This window comes from Oncorhynchus mykiss, chromosome 5 (genome assembly GCF_013265735.2).
Source record: "Oncorhynchus mykiss isolate Arlee chromosome 5, USDA_OmykA_1.1, whole genome shotgun sequence".
NCBI lineage: Eukaryota > Metazoa > Chordata > Actinopteri > Salmoniformes > Salmonidae > Oncorhynchus > Oncorhynchus mykiss.
Window position 1 is genome coordinate 535,001 of NC_048569.1, and position 21,775 is coordinate 556,775.

Sequence of the window (21,775 nt, forward strand, 5' to 3'; positions counted from 1 at the left end):
CTGCCTGGCTGGTTAAATGGGATCTGCCTGGCTGATTAAATGGGATCTGCCTGGCTGGTTAAATGGGATCTGCTGGCTGGTTAAATGGGATCTGCCTGGTTAAATGGGATCTGCTGGCTGGTTAAATGGGATCTGCCTGGTTGGTTAAATGGGATCTGCCTGGCTGATTAAATGGGATCTGCCTGGCTGGTTAAATGGGATCTGCTGGCTGGTTAAATGGGATCTGCTGGCTGGTTAAATTTGATCTGCCTGGTTAAATGAGATCTGCCTGGCTGGTTAAATGGGATCTGCCTTGCCTGTTAAATGGGATCTGCCTGGCTGGTTAAATGGGATCTGCTGGCTGGTTAAATGGGATCTGCTGGCTGGTTAAATGGGATCTGCTGGCTGGTTAAATGGGACCTGCTGGCTGGTTAAACGGGATCTACTGGCTGGTTAAATGGGAACTGCCTGGTTAAATGGGATCTGCTGGCTGGTTAAATTTGATCTGCCTGGTTAAATGAGATCTGCCTGGCTGGTTAAATGGGATCTGCCCTGCCTGTTAAATGGGATCTGCCTGGCTGGTTAAATGGGATCTGCTGGTTGGTTAAATGGGATCTGCTGGCTGGTTAAATTGGATCTGCCTGGTTAAATGGGATCTGCTGGCTTGTTAAATGGGATCTGCTGGCTGGTTAAATGGGATCTGCCTGGCTGGTTAAATGGGATCTGCCTGGCTGGTTAAATGGGATCTGCCTGGCTGGTTAAATGGGATCTGCCTGGCTGGTTAAATGGGATCTGCTGGCTGGTTAAAAGGGACCTGCATTGTTAAATGGGATCTGCCTGGCTGGTTAAATAGGATCTGCCTGGCTGGTTAAATGGGATCTGCCTGGCTGATTAAATGGGATCTGCCTGGCTGGTTAAATGGGATCTGCTGGCTGGTTAAATGGGATCTGCCTGGTTAAATGGGATCTGCTGGCTGGTTAAATGGGATCTGCCTGGTTGGTTAAATGGGATCTGCCTGGCTGATTAAATGGGATCTGCCTGGCTGGTTAAATGGGATCTGCTGGCTGGTTAAATGGGATCTGCTGGCTGGTTAAATTGGATCTGCCTGGTTAAATGGGATCTGCTGGCTGGTTAAATTGGATCTGCCTGGTTAAATGGGATCTGCTGGCTGGTTAAATGGGATATGCCTGGTTAAATGGGATCTGCCTGGCTGGTTAAATGGGATCTGCTGGCTGGTTAAATGGTATTTGCCTGCCTAGTTAAATTGGATCAATTCATCAAATTGATCAAAATTGGGTTAGTTTTCAAATTCTTTGTTTATCTCTCTCTCTCTCTCCTATAGCTAATGGCAACGATAGCAGACAGTTTAAAGGAGACCGTTCTCCCTGTGGTCCTTCCCGAGTCCTCCACGTCCGCAAGGTTCCCATCGAGGTGTCTGAGGCTGAGCTCATCTCTCTAGGAGTCCCCTTCGGTAGAGTCACCAACCTGTTGATGCTGAAAGGGAAAAACCAGGTAGGAACAAACATTCTCCAACCAGGTTAAAACCAGGTAGAGCCCTATAGACCCTGGTCAAAAGTAGTGTAATATATAGGTCAGGGCCCACAGTAGTGCACATTTGACCTAGGGCCCATAGGGGTTTTATTATAGGGAATAGGGTGCCATTTGGGATGTATATCTAGTGTCAAGATCATGTGATAGGCCTGATCACAGACAACGATGAGACAGCGTATAGGGGGAGGTCAGAGACCTGGCAGCGTGGTGCCAGGACAACAACCTCTCCCTCAACGATGAGACAACCTATAGGGAGGAGGTCAGAAACCTGGCCGTGTGGTGCCAGATGAGACTGCCTATAGGGAGGAGGTCAGAGGCTTGTCTGTGTGGTGCCAGGACAACAACATCTCCCTCAACGATGAGACTGCCTATAGGGAGGAGGTCAGAGACCTGGCAGTGTGTTGCCAGGACAACAACCTCTCCCTCAACGATGAGACAACCTATAGGGGGAGGTCAGAGACCTGGCAGTGTGGTGCCAGATGAGACTGCCTATAGGGAGGAGGTCAGAGGCTTGTCTGTGTGGTGCCAGGACAACAACATCTCCCTCAACGATGAGACTGCCTATAGGGAGGAGGTCAGAGACCTGGCAGTGTGTTGCCAGGACAACAACCTCTCCCTCAACGATGAGACAGCCTATAGGGGGAGGTCAGAGACCTGGCAGTGTGGTGCCAGGACAACAACCTCTCCCTCAACGATGAGACAGCCTATAGGGGGAGGTCAGAGACCTGGCAGTGTGGTGCCAGGACAACAACCTCTCCCTCAACGATGAGACAGCCTATAGGGGGAGGTCAGAGACCTGGCAGTGTGGTGCCAGGACAACAACCTCTCCCTCAACGATGAGACAGCCTATCGGGAGGAGGTCAGAGACCTGGCAGTGTGGTGCCAGGACAACAACCTCTCCCTCAACGATGAGACAGCCTATAGGGGGAGGTCAGAGACCTGGCTGTGTGGTGCCAGGACAACAACCTCTCCCTCAACGTCAGCAAGACACAAGAGCTGATCGTAGACTACATGAAAAGGAGGGCCGAACACACCCCCATTAACATTGATGGGGCTGTAGTGGAGCGTGTCGAGAGTTTCAAGTTCCTTGGTGTCCACATCACCAACAAACAATCATGGTTCAAACACACCAAGACACTCGTGAAGAGGGCACGACAAAACCTTTTCCCCCTCGGGAGACTGAAAAGATTTGGCATATGGGACGCCAGATCCTCAAAAAGTTCTACAGCTGCACCATCGAGAGCATGGTAAGGCAACTGCTCGACATCCGACCGCTAGGCACTACAGAGGGCTCCTTAACAGCTTCTACCCCCAAGCCATAAGACTCCTGAGCAATCAATTACCCCCTGTATATAGCCTCCACATTGACTCTGTACTGGTACCCCCTGTACATAGCCTCCACATTGACTTGGTACCGGTACCCCCTGTACATAGCCTCCACATTGACTTGGTACCGGTACCCCCTGTGTATAGCCTCCACATTGACTCTGTACCGGTACCCCCTGTGTATAGCCTCCACATTGACTCTGTACCGGTACCCCCTGTGTATAGCCTCCACATTGACTTGGTACCGGTACCCCCTGTATATAGCCTCCACATTGACTCTGTACCGGTACCCCCTGTATATAGCCTCCACATTGACTCTGTACCGTAACACCCTGTATATAGCCTCCACATTGACTCTGTACCGGTACCCCCTGTGTATAGCCTCCACATTGACTCTGTACCGGTACCCCCTGTATATAGCCTCCACATTGACTCTGTACCGGTACCCCCTGTATATAGCCTCCACATTGACTCTGTACCGGTACCCCCTGTGTATAGCCTCCACATTGACTCTGTACCGTAACACCCTGTATATAGCCTCCACATTGACTCTGTACCGTAACACCCTGTATATAGCCTCCACATTGATTCTGTACCGGTACCCCCTGTATATAGCCTCCACATTGACTCTGTACCGGTACCCCCTGTGTATAGCCTCCACATTGACTCTGTACCGGTACCCCCTGTATATAGCCTCCACATTGACTCTGTACCGGTACCCCCTGTGTATAGCCTCCACATTGACTCTGTACCGGTACCCCCTGTATATAGCCTCCACATTGACTCTGTACCGTAACACCCTGTATATAGCCTCCACATTGACTCTGTACCGGTACCCCCTGTATATAGCCTCCACATTGACTCTGTACCGGTACCCCCTGTGTATAGCCTCCACATTGACTCTGTACCGGTACCCCCTGTATATAGCCTCCACATTGACTCTGTACCGGTACCCCCTGTATATAGCCTCCACATTGACTCTGTACCGGTACCCCCTGTATATAGCCTCCACATTGACTCTGTACCGGTACCCCCTGTGTATAGCCTCCACATTGACTCTGTACCGTAATACCCTGTATATAGCCTCCACATTGACTCTGTACCGGTACCCCCTGTGTATAGCCTCCACATTGACTCTGTACCGTAATACCCTGTATATAGCCTCCACATTGACTCTGTACCGGTACCCCCTGTGTATAGCCTCCACATTGACTCTGTACCGTAATACCCTGTGTATAGCCTCCACATTGACTCTGTACCGGTACCCCCTGTATATAGCCTCCACATTGACTCTGTACCGGTACCCCCTGTATATAGCCTCCACATTGACTCTGTACCGGTACCCCCTGTGTATAGCCTCCACATTGACTCTGTACCGGTACCCCCTGTATATAGCCTCCACATTGACTCTGTACCGGTACCCCCTGTATATAGCCTCCACATTGACTCTGTACCGTAACACCCTGTATATAGCCTCCACATTGATTCTGTACCGGTACCCCCTGTATATAGCCTCCACATTGACTCTGTACCGGTACCCCCTGTGTATAGCCTCCACATTGACTCTGTACCGGTACCCCCTGTATATAGCCTCCACATTGACTCTGTACCGGTACCCCCTGTGTATAGCCTCCACATTGACTCTGTACCGGTACCCCCTGTGTATAGCCTCCACATTGACTCTGTACCGGTACCCCCTGTATATAGCTTTGTTATTGTATAGTGTTACTTTTTATTACATTTTTAACTTTAGTTTATTTAGTAAATATTTTCTTAACTCTATTTCTTCAACTGTATTGTTGATTAGAGCCTGTAAGTAAGCATTTCACTGTAAGGTCTACTACACCTGTTGTATTCAGCATTTCACTGTAAGGTCTACTACACCTGTTGTATTCAGCATTTCACTGTAAGGTCTACTACACCTGTTGTATTCAGCATTTCACTGTAAGGTCTACTACACCTGTTGTATTCAGCATTTCACTGTAAGGTCTACTACACCTGTTGTAGTCAGCATTTCACTGTAAGGTCTACTACACCTGTTGTATTCAGCATTTCACTGTAAGGTCTACTACACCTGTTGTATTCAGCATTTCACTGTAAGGTCTACTACACCTGTTGTATTCAGCATTTCACTGTAAGGTCTACTACACCTGTTGTATTCAGCATTTCACTGTAAGGTCTACTACACCTGTTGTATTCAGCATTTCACTGTGAGGTCTACTACACCTGTTGTATTCAGCATTTCACTGTGAGGTCTACTACACCTGTTGTATTCAGCATTTCACTGTAAGGTCTACTACACCTGTTGTATTCAGCATTTCACTGTGAGGTCTACTACACCTGTTGTATTCAGCATTTCACTGTAAGGTCTACCTACACCTGTTGTATTCAGCATTTAACTGTAAGGTCTACTACACCTGTTGAATTTGGCACATGTGACAAATGAAATGTGATGTGATTTAATGTGGGTCTACTGCATGAGATACGGAGGTCCAGATGCCAATTCAGACCAGAAGTAGGAGACTTTGGAGACGTCCCAAATGGCACCCTATTCCCTATGTAGTGCACTACTTTTAATGAGGACCAGGACAGGGTTGGAGGGTTCAACATTTTCAAGTAATCAAGGTTAATTGGAGGCTAGATAAGGAAGTGCCCTGTCTCCCCACATTCTGCTCAATGGCCCTTTCCCATTCAAATGGAAATATAATATTAAGACCAGAGTAGAGGTACTACATGTTCTAGATGTTCTCTTTATTTTATTTTATTTATTTAACCTTTATTTAACTAGGCAAATCAATTAAGAAGAAATTATTATTTGGGGGACCTGGGATTAAAAATAAATACATACAATATCAATATAGGACAAAACACACATCACAACAAGAGAGGCGACACACCACTACATAAATAGAGACCTAAAGACAACAACATAGCAAGGCAGCATCACATGACAACACAGCATGGTAGCAACACATGACAACACAGTATGTCAGCAACACAACATGACAACAACATGGAAGCAGCACAACATGGTAGAAGCACAAAACATGGTACAAACATTATTGGGGCACAGACAACAGCACAAGGTAGAGACAACAATACGTCACACAAAACTGATGCATGCTCAATTCTGATGCATACTCGTTATCGTTACTCGTTATCGTTACTCGTTATCGTTACTCGATATCGTTACTCGTTATCGTTACTCAATATCGTTACTCGTTATCGTTACTCGCTATCATTGCTCGTTATCGCTACTCATTATCTCTTGCTCGTTATCGTTGCTGGCTATTGTTACTCATTATCGTTACTCGTTATCGTTGCTCACTATTGTTACTCCTTATCGTTACTCGTTATCGTTACTCGATATCGTTGCTCATTATCGGTACTCATTATCATTACTTGTTATCGTTACTCGCTATCATTACTCGTTATCGCTACTCATTATCTCTTGCTCGTTATCGTTGCTCGCTAATGTTACTCATTATCGTTACTCGTTATCGTTGCTCGCTATTGTTACTCCTTATCGTTACTCGTTATCGCTACTCATTATCTCTTGCTCGTTATCGTTGCTGGCTATTGTTACTCATTATCGTTACTCGTTATCGTTGCTCACTATTGTTACTCCTTATCGTTACTCGTTATCGTTACTCGATATCGTTGCTCATTATCGGTACTCATTATCATTACTTGTTATCGTTACTCGCTATCATTACTCGTTATCGCTACTCATTATCTCTTGCTCGTTATCGTTGCTCGCTAATGTTACTCATTATCGTTACTCGTTATCGTTGCTCGCTAATGTTACTCATTATCGTTACTCGTTATCGTTGCTCGCTATTGTTACTCATTATCGGTACTCATTATCTCTTGCTCGTTATCGTTGCTCGCTAATGTTACTCATTATCGTTACTCGTTATCGTTGCTCGCTATTGTTACTCATTATCGGTACTCATTATCTCTTGCTCGTTATCGTTGCTCGCTAATGTTACTCATTATCGTTACTCGATATCGTTGCTCATTATCGTTACTCGTTATCGCTACTCATTATCGTTACTCGTTATCGTTGGTCATTGTGTATTTATTATTACTTTTCTATTAATTCTCTCTGCATTGTTGGGAAGGTCCAGTCAGTAAGCATTTCACTGTTAGTCTACACCTGTTGTTTACCAAGCATGTGACGAATACAAATTGTACTTTATTTGATACTGTCCAATTTATATGTATCGATTGGTTTCATTTCCCTGTCCAATTTGTACGGCTTAATTGGTTTGATTAGGTGTCATAAGAGTTCTACCAGGCAAAGAGTTCAGCATCTCATAATGTCTAACAGTTTAGCTGAGATGAGTCTGAGTGATTCTTATTCGATACCATCCAAGTCATGTGATGCTCCACTGCACGTTTTCCTGAATCAGTTTCGTTGTCCCTATAGTATTGTCTCTTGAAGAAGCCAGAAGGACAACAAAATGACATTGCAGATCAGATGTTAACATTTGTAACACTGAGACGACTAGAGGATTTTATGAGAATCCTAGGCGACTGTAGCATCCGTAAGAAATGATCGGGCCAGTACCTACCTGGCTAACACGCTGCTGTCTTCTGAAACAAAACGTGGTTGATCACTACGCAGCATCATTCTTATTCAACAGTCTCACGTTCCACACTACGTTAATGAAGTGAGATCAGGGCAGAAAAAATACCACGTTCAAAATAATTGAATTGAGATGACATTTTCTGTTAACACTAATATCCCCCCTACTACGTTTTCCTTTTCCCCTATAGCTTTGTCTTGTACTAAGTGTCTAGCATGAGTGTCTTTGTGTTCCCTCCCTAACCAACCAGGCTTTTATAGAAATGGCTTCTGAAGAGGCAGCGATCACCATGGTGAACTACTACACCACAGCAACACCTCACGTACGCAACCAGCCAGTCTACATCCAGTACTCCAACCACCGCGAGCTCAAGACAGACAACCTGCCCAATCAGGGGGTGAGTATACTCCAACCTGCCCAATCAGGGGTTGAGTACAGTCCAACCTGCCCAATCAGGGGCTAAGTACAATCCAACCTGCCCAATCAGGGGCTGAGTACAGTCCAACCTGACCAATCAGGGGTTGAGGACAGTCCAACCTGACCAATCAGGGGTTGAGTACAGTCCAACCTGCCCAATCAGGGGGTGAGCACAGTGTTACCTGGCCAATCAGGGGTTGAGTACAGTCCAACCTGACCAATCAGGGGTTGAGTTCAGTCCAACCTGACCAATCCAGGGTTGATTACAGTCCAAACTGACCAATCAGGGGTTGAGGACAGTCCAACCTGACCAATCGGCTGAGTCCACCACATGTACAGTACATGGTCCTTGCCCTGAACAGCCACTGTGTCCCAAACAACATCCTGTTCCCAATGGGCCTCTACTCCTACCCCTACCCTCTCCTCCTACCCCTACCCTCTCCTCCTACATCTACCTCTACACTCTCCTCCTACCTCTACACTCTCCTCCTACCCCTACCCTCTCCTCCTACCCCTACCCTCTCCTCCTACCCCTACCCTCTCCTCCTACCTCTACCCTCTCCTCCTACCCCTACCCTCTCCTCCTACCCCTACCCTCTCCTCCTACCCATACCCTCTCCTCCTACCTTTACCCCTACCCTCTCCTCCTACCCCTACCCTCTCCTCCTACCTCTACCCCTACCCTCTCCTCCTACCTCTACCCTCTCCTCCTACCTCTACCCTCTCCTCCTACCTCTACCTCAACACTCTCCTCCTACCTCTACCCTCTCCTACTACCTCTACCTCTACCATCTCCTCCTACTTCTACCCTCTCCTCCTACCACTACCTCTACCCTTTCCTCCTACCTCTACCCTCTCCTCCCTCTACCCTCTCCTCCTACCCCTACCCTCTCCTCCTACCTCTACCCTCTCCTCCTACCTCTACCCTCTCCTCCTACCTCTACCTCTACCCTCTCCTCCTACCTCTACCCTCTCCTCCTAGGTCTACCCCTACCCTCTCCTCCTACCTCTTCCCTCTCCTCCTACCTCTACCCTCTCCTCCTACCTCTACCCTCTCCTCCTACCTCTACCTCTACCTCTACCCTCTCCTCCTACATCCACCTCTACACTCTCCTCCTAACTCTACCTCTACCCTCTCCTTCTACCTCTACCCCTACCCTCTCGTCTTATCTCTACCCTCTCCTCCTACCTCTACCTCTACCCTCGCCTATACCCCTCTCCTCCCATCTTTACCCTTTCCTGTTCCCTATGGGCCCTGGTCAAAAGCACTAAAAACTGTAGGTTACAGGTTATACTGTAGGTTATAGGTTATATTGTAGGTTATAGGTTATACTGTAGTTTATAGGTTATACTGTAGGTTATAGGTTATATTGTAGGATACAGGTTATACTGTAGGTTATAGGTTATACTGTAGGTTACAGGTTACACTGTAGGTTATAGGTTATACTGTAAGTTATAGGTTATACTGTAGGTTACAGGTTATACTGTAGTTTATAGGTTATACTGTAGGTTATAGGTTATACTGTAAGTTATAGGTTATACTGTAGGTTACAGGTTATACTGTAGGTTACAGGTTATACTGTAGGTTATAGGTTATACTGTAGGTTACAGGTTACAGGTTATACTGTAGGTTACAGGTTATACTGTAGGTTATGGGTTATATTGTAGGTTACAGGTTATACTGTAGGTTATAGGTTATACTGTAAGTTATAGGTTATACTGTAGGTTATATTGTAGGTTATAGGTTATACTGTAGGTTACAGGTTATACTGTAGGTTATATTGTAGGTTATAGGTTATACTGTAGGTTACAGGTTATACTGTAGGTTATAGGTTATACTGTAGGTTAAATTGTAGGTTATAGGTTATACTGTAGGTTACAGGTTATACTGTAGGTTATAGGTTATACTGTAGGTTATAGGTTATACTGTAGGTTATAGGTTATATTGTAGGTTACAGGTTATACTGTAGGTTATAGGTTATACTGTAGGTTATAGGTTATACTGTAGGTTACAGGTTATACTGTAGGTTATAGGTTATACTGTAGGTTATAGGTTATACTGTAGGTTATAGGTTACACTGTAGGTTATATTGTAGGTTATAGGTTATATTGTAGGTTACAGGTTATACTGTAGGTTATAGGTTATACTGTAGGTTATAGGTTATACTGTAGGTTATAGGTTATATTGTAGGCTATAGGTTATATTGTAGGTTATACTGTAGGTTATAGGTTATACTGTAGGTTATAGGTTATACTGTAGGTTATAGGTTACACTGTAGGTTATAGGTTACACTGTAGGTTATAGGTTATACTGTAGGTTATAGGTTACACTGTAGGTTATAGGTTACACTGTAGGTTATAGGTTATACTGTAGGTTTTAGGTTACACTGTAGGTTATAGGTTACACTGTAGGTTATAGGTTATACTGTAGGTTATAGGTTATACTGTAGGTTACAGGTTATACTGTAGGTTATAGGTTACACTGTAGGTTATAGGTTACACTGTAGGTTATAGGTTACACTGTAGGTTATAGGTTATACTGTAGGTTATAGGTTATACTGTAGGTTACAGGTTATACTGTAGGTTATAGGTTACACTGTAGGTTATAGGTTATACTGTAGGTTACAGGTTATACTGTAGGTTACAGGTTATACTGTAGGTTATAGGTTATATTGTAGGTTACAGGTTATACTGTAGGTTATAGGTTATACTGTAGGTTACAGGTTATATTGTAGGTTACAGGTTATACTGTAGGTTACAGGTTATACTGTAGGTTATAGGTTATACTGTAGGTTATAGGTTATATTGTAGGTTACAGGTTATACTGTAGGTTACAGGTTATACTGTAGGTTATAGGTTATACTGTAGGTTGCAGGTTATACTGTAGGTTATAGGTTATACTGTAGGTTATAGGTTATACTGTAGGTTATAGGTTATACTGTAGGGTATAGGTTATACTGTAGGTTATAGGTTATACTGTAGGTTATAGGTTATACTGTAGGTTATAGGTTACAGGTTATATTGTAGGTTATAGGTTACAGGTTACACTGTAGGTTATAGGTTACAGGTTACACTGTAGGTTATAGGTTACAGGTTACAGGTTATATTGTAGGTTATAGGTTATACTGCAGGTTATAGGTTATAGGTTACACTGTAGGTTATAGGTTACAGGTTACACTGTAGGTTATAGGTTACAGGTTACAGGTTATACTGTATGTTATAGGTTATACTGTAGGTTACAGGTTACAGGTTATATTGTAGGTTATAGGTTATACTGCAGGTTATAGGTTATACTGTAGGTTGCAGGTTATACTGTAGGTTACAGGTTATACTGTAGGTTATAGGTTATACTGTAGGTTATAGGTTACAGGTTATACTGTAGGTTACAGGTCATACTGTAGGTTATAGGTTATAGTGTAGGTTACAGGTTATACTGTAGGTTACAGGTTATACTGTAGGTTACAGGTTATACTGTAGGTTACAGGTTACACTGTAGGTTATAGGTTATACTGTAGGTTACAGGTCATACTGTAGGTTATAGGTTATAGTGTAGGTTACAGGTTATACTGTAGGTTACAGGTTATACTGTAGGTTACAGGTTATACTGTAGGTTATAGGTTATACTGTAGGTTATAGGTTATATTGTAGGTTACAGGTTATACTGTAGGTTACAGGTTACAGGTTATACTGTAGGTTACAGGTTATACTGTAGGTTATAGGTTATAGTGTAGGTTACAGGTTATACTGTAGGTTACAGGTTATACTGTAGGTTATAGGTTATACTGTAGGTTACAGGTTATACTGTAGGTTATAGGTTATATTGTAGGTTACAGGTTATACTGTAGGTTATAGGTTATACTGTAGGTTATAGGTTATACTGTAGGTTACAGGTTACAGGTTATATTGTAGGTTATAGGTTATACTGTAGGTTGCAGGTTATACTGTAGGTTACAGGTTACAGGTTATACTGTAGGTTACAGGTTATACTGTAGGTTATAGGTTATAGTGTAGGTTACAGGTTATACTGTAGGTTACAGGTTATACTGTAGGTTATAGGTTATACTGTAGGTTATAGGTTATACTGTAGGTTATAGGTTATACTGTAGGTTATAGGTTATACTGTAGGTTATAGGTTATACTGTAGGTTACAGGTTACAGGTTATACTGTAGGTTACAGGTTATACTGTAGGTTATAGGTTATACTGTAGGTTACAGGTTATACTGTAGGTTATAGGTTATATTGTAGGTTACAGGTTATACTGTAGGTTACAGGTTACAGGTTATACTGTAGGTTATAGGTTATACTGTAGGTTACAGGTTATACTGTAGGTTACAGGTTATACTGTAGGTTATAGGTTATACTGTAGGTTACAGGTTATACTGTAGGTTATAGGTTATATTGTAGGTTACAGGTTATACTGTAGGTTACAGGTTATACTGTAGGTTACAGGTTATACTGTAGGTTATAGGTTATACTGTAGGTTATAGGTTATACTGTAGGTTATAGGTTATACTGTAGGTTATAGGTTATACTGTAGGTTATAGGTTATACTGTAGGTTACAGGTTATACTGTAGGTTACAGGTTATACTGTAGGTTACAGGTTATACTGTAGGTTATAGGTTATACTGTAGGTTACAGGTTATACTGTAGGTTATAGGTTATACTGTAGGTTATAGGTTATACTGTAGGTTATAGGTTATATTGTAGGTTATACTGTAGGTTATAGGTTATACTGTAGGTTACAGGTTATACTGTAGGTTACAGGTTATACTGTAGGTTATAGGTTATACTGTAGGTTATAGGTTATACTGTAGGTTATAGGTTATATTGTAGGTTATACTGTAGGTTATAGGTTATACTGTAGGTTATAGGTTATACTGTAGGTTATAGGTTATACTGTAGGTTATAGGTTATATTGTAGGTTACAGGTTATACTGTAGGTTACAGGTTATACTGTAGGTTATACTGTAGGTTATAGGTTATATTGTAGGTTACAGGTTATACTGTAGGTTACAGGTTATACTGTAGGTTATACTGTAGGTTATAGGTTATACTGTAGGTTATAGGTTATACTGTAGGTTATAGGTTATACTGTAGGTTATAGGTTATACTGTAGGTTATAGATTATACTGTAGGTTATAGGTTATACTGTAGGTTATAGGTTACACTGTAGGTTATAGGTTACACTGTAGGTTATAGGTTACACTGTAGGTTATAGGTTATACTGTAGGTTATAGGTTATATTGTAGGTTATAGGTTATACTGTAGGTTATAGGTTATACTGTAGGTTACAGGTTATACTGTAGGTTATAGGTTATACTGTAGGTTATATTGTAGGTTATAGGTTATACTGTAGGTTATAGGTTATATTGTAGGTTATAGGTTATACTGTAGGTTATAGGTTATACTGTAGGTTACAGGTTATACTGTAGGTTATATTGTAGGTTATAGGTTATACTGTAGGTTATAGGTTACACTGTAGGTTATAGGTTATACTGTAGGTTATAGGTTATATTGTAGGTTATAGGTTATACTGTAGGTTATAGGTTATATTGTAGGTTATAGGTTATATTGTAGGTTATAGGTTATACTGTAGGTTACAGGTTATACTGTAGGTTATATTGTAGGTTATAGGTTATAGGTTATACTGTAGGTTATAGGTTATACTGTAGGTTACAGGTTATACTGTAGGTTATAGGTTACACTGTAGGTTATAGGTTATACTGTAGGTTACAGGTTATACTGTAGGTTACAGGTTATACTGTAGGTTATAGGTTATATTGTAGGTTACAGGTTATACTGTAGGTTATAGGTTATATTGTAGGTTACAGGTTATACTGTAGGTTATAGGTTATATTGTAGGTTATAGGTTATACTGTAGGTTATAGGTTATACTGTAGGTTACAGGTTATACTGTAGGTTACAGGTTATACTGTAGGTTATAGGTTATATTGTAGGTTACAGGTTATACTGTAGGTTACAGGTTATACTGTAGGTTACAGGTTATACTGTAGGTTATAGGTTATACTGTAGGTTATAGGTTATACTGTAGGTTATAGGTTATACTGTAGGTTATAGGTTATACTGTAGGTTACAGGTTACAGGTTATACTGTAGGTTACAGGTTACACGTTATACTGTAGGTTATAGGTTATACTGTAGGTTATAGGTTACAGGTTATACTGTAGGTTACAGGTTATACTGTAGGTTATAGGTAATATTGTAGGTTACAGGTTATACTGTAGGTTACAGGTTATACTGTAGGTTACAGGTTATACTGTAGGTTACAGGTTATACTGTAGGTTATAGGTTATACTGTAGGTTATAGGTTATACTGTAGGTTACAGGTTATACTGTAGGTTACAGGTTATACTGTAGGTTATAGGTTATACTGTAGGTTATAGGTTATACTGTAGGTTACAGTTTATACTGTAGGTTACAGGTTATACTGTAGGTTACAGGTTATACTGTAGGTTATAGGTTATACTGTAGGTTACAGGTTATACTGTAGGTTACAGGTTATACTGTAGGTTACAGGTTATACTGTAGGTTACATGTTATACTGTAGGTTACAGGTTGTAGGTTATACTGTAGGTTATAGGTTATACTGTAGGTTATAGGTTATACTGTAGGTTACAGGTTACAGGTTATACTGTAGGTTACAGGTTACACTGTAGGTTACAGGTTACACTGTAGGTTCCAGGTTATACTGTAGGTTATAGGTTATATTGTAGGTTACAGGTTATACTGTAGGTTATAGGTTATATTGTAGGTTACAGGTTATACTGTAGGTTATAGGTTATATTGTAGGTTATAGGTTATACTGTAGGTTATAGGTTATACTGTAGGTTACAGGTTATACTGTAGGTTACAGGTTATACTGTAGGTTATAGGTTATATTGTAGGTTACAGGTTATACTGTAGGTTACAGGTTATACTGTAGGTTACAGGTTATACTGTAGGTTATAGGTTATACTGTAGGTTATAGGTTATACTGTAGGTTATAGGTTATACTGTAGGTTATAGGTTATACTGTAGGTTTCAGGTTACAGGTTATACTGTAGGTTACAGGTTACACGTTATACTGTAGGTTATAGGTTATAGGTTATACTGTAGGTTACAGGTTATACTGTAGGTTATAGGTAATATTGTAGGTTACAGGTTATACTGTAGGTTACAGGTTATACTGTAGGTTACAGGTTATACTGTAGGTTACAGGTTATACTGTAGGTTATAGGTTATACTGTAGGTTATAGGTTATACTGTAGGTTACAGGTTATACTGTAGGTTACAGGTTATATTGTAGGTTATAGGTTATACTGTAGGTTATAGGTTATACTGTAGGTTACAGTTTATACTGTAGGTTACAGGTTATACTGTAGGTTACAGGTTATACTGTAGGTTATAGGTTATACTGTAGGTTACAGGTTATACTGTAGGTTACAGGTTATACTGTAGGTTATAGGTTATACTGTAGGTTACAGGTTATAGTTTATACTGTAGGTTATAGGTTATACTGTAGGTTATAGGTTATAATGTAGGTTATAGGTTATACTGTAGGTTACAGTTTATACTGTAGGTTACAGGTTATACTGTAGGTTACAGGTTATACTGTAGGTTATAGGTTATACTGTAGGTTACAGGTTATAGGTTATACTGTAGGTTATAGGTTATACTGTAGGTTATAGGTTATACTGTAGGTTACAGGTTATACTGTAGTTTACAGGTTATACTGTAGGTTATAGGTTATACTGTAGGTTACAGGTTATACTGTAGGTTACAGGTTATACTGTAGGTTACAGGTTATACTGTAGGTTATAGGTTATACTGTAGGTTATACTGAAGGTTATAGGTTATACTGTAGGTTACAGGTTATAGGTTATACTGTAGGTTACAGGATATACTGTAGGTTGCAGGTTACAGGTTATACTTTAGGTTACAGGTTATACTGTAGGTTACAGGTTATAGGTTATACTGTAGGTTATAGGTTACACTGTAGGTTACAGGTTACAGGTTACAGGTTATACTGTAGGTTATAGGTTATACTGTAGGTTATGCTGTAGGTTATAGGTTACAGGTTATACTGTAGGTTTCAGGTTATACTGTAGGTTATAGGTTATATTGTAAGTTACAGGTTATACTATAGGTTACAGGTTACAGGTTATATTGAATGTTACAGGTTATACTGTAGGTTATAGGTTATAATGTAGGTTACAGGTTACAGGTTACAGGTTATACTGTAGGTTATAGGTTATACTGTAGGTTATAGGTTATACTGTAGGTTATAGGTTATACTGTAGGTTATAGATTATACTGTAGGTTGCAGGTTACAGGTTATACTGTAGGTTACAGGTTATACTGTAGGTTACAGGTTATACTGTAGGTTACAGGTTACAAGTTATACTGTAGGTTATAGGTTATACTGTAGGTTACAGGTTATACTGTAGGTTACAGGTTATACTGTAGGTTACAGGTTACAGGTTATACTGTAGGTTATAGGTTATACTGTAGGTTACAGGTTATACTGTAGGTTATAGGTTATACTGTAGGTTATAGGTTATACTGTAGGTTACAGGTTATACTGTAGGTTATAGGTTATACTGTAGGTTACAGGTTATAGGTTATACTGTAGGTTATAGGTTACACTGTAGGTTACAGGTTACAGGTTACAGGTTATACTGTAGGTTATAGGTTGTACTGTAGGTTATAGGTTATACTGTAGTTTACAGGTTATACTGTAGGTTATATTGTAGGTTATAGGTTATACTGTAGGTTATAGGTTACACTGTAGGTTATAGGTTATACTGTAGGTTATAGGTTATATTGTAGGTTATAGGTTATACTGTAGGTTATAGGTTATATTGTAGGTTATAGGTTATATTGTAGGTTATAGGTTATACTGTAGGTTACAGGTTATACTGTAGGTTATATTGTAGGTTATAGGTTATAGGTTATACTGTAGGTTATAGGTTATACTGTAGGTTACAGGTTATACTGTAGGTTATAGGTTACACTGTAGGTTATAGGTTATACTGTAGGTTACAGGTTATACTGTAGGTTACAGGTTATACTGTAGGTTATATTGTAGGTTATAGGTTATACTGTAGGTTATAGGTTACACTGTAGGTTATAGGTTATACTGTAGGTTATAGGTTATATTGTAGGTTATAGGTTATACTGTAGGTTATAGGTTATATTGTAGGTTATAGGTTATATTGTAGGTTATAGGTTATACTGTAGGTTACAGGTTATACTGTAGGTTATATTGTAGGTTATAGGTTATAGGTTATACTGTAGGTTATAGGTTATACTGTAGGTTACAGGTTATACTGTAGGTTATAGGTTACACTGTAGGTTATAGGTTATACTGTAGGTTACAGGTTATACTGTAGGTTACAGGTTATACTGTAGGTTATAGGTTATATTGTAGGTTACAGGTTATACTGTAGGTTATAGGTTATATTGTAGGTTACAGGTTATACTGTAGGTTATAGGTTATATTGTAGGTTATAGGTTATACTGTAGGTTATAGGTTATACTGTAGGTTACAGGTTATACTGTAGGTTACAGGTTATACTGTAGGTTATAGGTTATATTGTAGGTTACAGGTTATACTGTAGGTTACAGGTTATACTGTAGGTTACAGGTTATACTGTAGGTTATAGGTTATACTGTAGGTTATAGGTTATACTGTAGGTTATAGGTTATACTGTAGGTTATAGGTTATACTGTAGGTTACAGGTTACAGGTTATACTGTAGGTTACAGGTTACACGTTATACTGTAGGTTATAGGTTATACTGTAGGTTATAGGTTACAGGTTATACTGTAGGTTACAGGTTATACTGTAGGTTATAGGTAATATTGTAGGTTACAGGTTATACTGTAGGTTACAGGTTATACTGTAGGTTACAGGTTATACTGTAGGTTACAGGTTATACTGTAGGTTATAGGTTATACTGTAGGTTATAGGTTATACTGTAGGTTACAGGTTATACTGTAGGTTACAGGTTATACTGTAGGTTATAGGTTATACTGTAGGTTATAGGTTATACTGTAGGTTACAGTTTATACTGTAGGTTACAGGTTATACTGTAGGTTACAGGTTATACTGTAGGTTATAGGTTATACTGTAGGTTACAGGTTATACTGTAGGTTACAGGTTATACTGTAGGTTATAGGTTATACTGTAGGTTACAGGTTATAGTTTATACTGTAGGTTATAGGTTATACTGTAGGTTATAGGTTATAATGTAGGTTATAGGTTATACTGTAGGTTACAGTTTATACTGTAGGTTACAGGTTATACTGTAGGTTACAGGTTATACTGTAGGTTATAGGTTATACTGTAGGTTACAGGTTATAGGTTATACTGTAGGTTATAGGTTATACTGTAGGTTATAGGTTATACTGTAGGTTACAGGTTATACTGTAGTTTACAGGTTATACTGTAGGTTATAGGTTATACTGTAGGTTACAGGTTATACTGTAGGTTACAGGTTATACTGTAGGTTACAGGTTATACTGTAGGTTATAGGTTATACTGTAGGTTATACTGAAGGTTATAGGTTATACTGTAGGTTACAGGTTATAGGTTATACTGTAGGTTACAGGATATACTGTAGGTTGCAGGTTACAGGTTATACTTTAGGTTACAGGTTATACTGTAGGTTATAGGTTATACTGTAGGTTACAGGTTATAGGTTATACTGTAGGTTATAGGTTACACTGTAGGTTACAGGTTACAGGTTACAGGTTATACTGTAGGTTATAGGTTATACTGTAGGTTATGCTGTAGGTTATAGGTTACAGGTTATACTGTAGGTTACAGGTTATACTGTAGGTTATAGGTTATATTGTAAGTTACAGGTTATACTATAGGTTACAGGTTACAGGTTATATTGAATGTTACAGGTTATACTGTAGGTTATAGGTTATAATGTAGGTTACAGGTTACAGGTTACAGGTTATACTGTAGGTTATAGGTTATACTGTAGGTTATAGGTTATACTGTAGGTTATAGGTTATACTGTAGGTTATAGATTATACTGTAGGTTGCAGGTTACAGGTTATACTGTAGGTTACAGGTTATACTGTAGGTTACAGGTTATACTGTAGGTTACAGGTTACAAGTTATACTGTAGGTTACAGGTTATACTGTAGGTTACAGGTTATACTGTAGGTTATAGGTTATACTGTAGGTTACAGGTTATACTGTAGGTTATAGGTTATACTGTAGGTTACAGGTTACAGGTTATACTGTAGGTTATAGGTTATACTGTAGGTTACAGGTTATACTGTAGGTTATAGGTTATACTGTAGGTTATAGGTTATACTGTAGGTTACAGGTTATACTGTAGGTTATAGGTTATACTGTAGGTTACAGGTTATAGGTTATACTGTAGGTTATAGGTTACACTGTAGGTTACAGGTTACAGGTTACAGGTTATACTGTAGGTTATAGGTTGTACTGTAGGTTATGCTGTAGGTTATAGGTTACAGGTTATACTGTAGGTTACAGGTTATACGGTAGGTTATAGGTTATATTGTAAGTTACAGGTTATACTATAGGTTACAGGTTACAGGTTATACTGAATGTTACAGGTTATACTGTAGGTTATAGGTTATAATGTAGGTTACAGGTTACAGGTTATACTGTAGGTTATAGGTTATACTGTAGGTTATAGGTTATACTGTAGGTTATAGGTTATACTGTAGGTTACAGGTTATACTGTAGGTTATAGGTTACAGGTTATACTGTAGGTTATAGGTTATACTGTAGATTATAGGTTACACTGTAGGTTACAGGTTATACTGTAGGTTATAGGTTATACTGTAGGTTACAGGTTACAGGTTATACTGTAGGTTACAGGTTATACTGTAGGTTACAGATTATACTGTAGGTTACAGGTTACAGGTTATACTGTAGGTTACAGGTTATACTGTAGGTTATAGGTAATACTGTAGGTTACAGATTATACTGTAGGTTACAGGTTTTACTGTAGGTTACAGGTTATACTGTAGGTTACAGGTTATACTGTAGGTTATAGGTTATACTGTAGGTTACAGGTTATACTGTAGTTTATAGGTTATACTGTAGGTTATAGGTTATACTGTAGGTTACATGTTATACTGCAGGTTACATGTTATACTGTAGGTTATAGGTTATACTGTTGGTTATAGGTTATACTGTAGGTTACAGGTTATACTGTAGGTTATAGGTTACAGGTTATACTGTAGGTTACAGGTTATACTCTAGGTTACATGTTATACTGTAGGTTACAGGTTACACTGTAGGTTATAGGTTATACTGTTGGTTACAGGTTATACTGTAGGTTATAGGTTATACTGTTTGTTATAGGTTATACTGTAGGTTACAGGTTACACTGTAGGTTATAGGTTATACTGTAGGTTACAGGTTATACTCTAGGTTACATGTTATACTGTAGGTTACAGGTTACACTGTAGGTTATAGGTTATACTGCAGGTTACAGGTTATACTCTAGGTTACATGTTATACTGTAGGTTACAGGTTACAGGTTACACTGTAGGTTATAGGTTATACTGTAGGTTACAGGTTATACTCTAGGTTACATGTTATACTGTAGGTTACAGGTTATACTGTAGGTTATAGGTTATACTGTAGGTTATAGGTTATACTGTAGGTTATACTGTAGGTTATAGGTTATACTGTAGGTTATAGGTTATACTGTAGGTTACAGGTTATACTGTAGGTTATACTGTAGGTTATACTGTAGGTTATAGGTTATACTGTAGGTTATAGGTTATACTGTAGGTTACAGGTTATACTGTAGGTTATACTGTAGGTTATAGGTTATACTGTAGGTTATAGGTTATACTGTAGGTTACAGGTTACAGGTTATAGGTTATACTGTAGGTTACAGGTTACAGGTTATACTGTAGGTTACAGGTTATACTGTAGGTTATAGGTTATACTGTAGGTTACAGGTTACAGGTTATACTGTAGGTTACAGGTTACACTGTAGGTTATAGGTTATACTGTAGGTTATACTGTAGGTTACAGGTTATACTGTAGGTTATAGGTTATACTGTAGGTTACAGGTTATACTGTAGGTTACAGGTTATACTGTAGGTTATAGGTTATACTGTAGGTTATAGGTTATACTGTAGGTTACAGGTTACAGGTTATACTGTAGGTTACAGGTTACACTGTAGGTTATAGGTTATACTGTAGGTTATACTGTAGGTTACAGGTTATACTGTAGGTTATAGGTTATACTGTAGGTTACAGGTTATAGGTTATACTGTAGGTTACAGGTTACAGGTTATACTGTAGGTTACATGTTATACTGTAGGTTACAGGTTACACTGTAGGTTATAGGTTATACTGTAGGTTACAGGTTATACTGTAGGTTATACTGTAGGTTACAGGTTATACTGTAGGTTACAGGTTATACTGTAGGTTACATGTTATACTGTAGGTTACAGGTTGTAGGTTTCACTGTAGGTTATAGGTTATACTGTAGGTTATAGGTTATACTGTAGGTTACAGGTTACAGGTTATACTGTAGGTTACAGGTTATACTGTAGGTTACAGGTTACACTGTAGGTTATAGGTTATACTGTAGGTTATAGGTTATACTGTAGGTTGCAGGTTATACTGTAGGTTTTAGGTTGTACTGTAGGTTTTAGGTTGTACTGTATGTTATAGGTTATAATGTAGGTTACAGGTTATACTGTAGGTTATAGGTTATTTTGTAGGTAATAGGTTATACTGTAGGTTACAGGTTACAGGTTATACTGTAGGTTACAGGTTACAGGTTATACTGTAGGTTACAGGTTATACTGTAGGTTATAGGTTATACTGTAGGTTATAGGTTATACTGTAGGTTACAGGTTACAGGTTATACTGTAGGTTACATGTTATA

At 39.5% G+C, this 21,775-nt stretch overlaps 1 protein-coding gene across 8 annotated transcripts in view; it reads left to right on the forward strand.

The window, feature by feature from the left end:
* Nucleotides 1-21,775, forward strand: part of LOC110524924 (polypyrimidine tract-binding protein 3-like) — a 116,855-nt gene that overhangs the window by 52,576 nt on the left and 42,504 nt on the right. For 6 of the 8 annotated variants that reach the window (XR_005051597.1, XM_036976560.1, XM_036976559.1 and 3 more), the window contains exons 3-4: nucleotides 1,322-1,491; nucleotides 7,699-7,845. Coding sequence is in view for 7 of the 8 variants with exons in the window: in XM_036976560.1 (XP_036832455.1) it covers nucleotides 1,322-1,491; nucleotides 7,699-7,845 (317 nt within the window). In the remaining variant the exon portion in view is untranslated. The remainder of the gene's footprint in view (nucleotides 1-1,321; nucleotides 1,492-7,698; nucleotides 7,846-21,775) is intronic. The other 2 variants (XM_036976564.1, XM_036976565.1) reach the window with 2 other exon arrangements.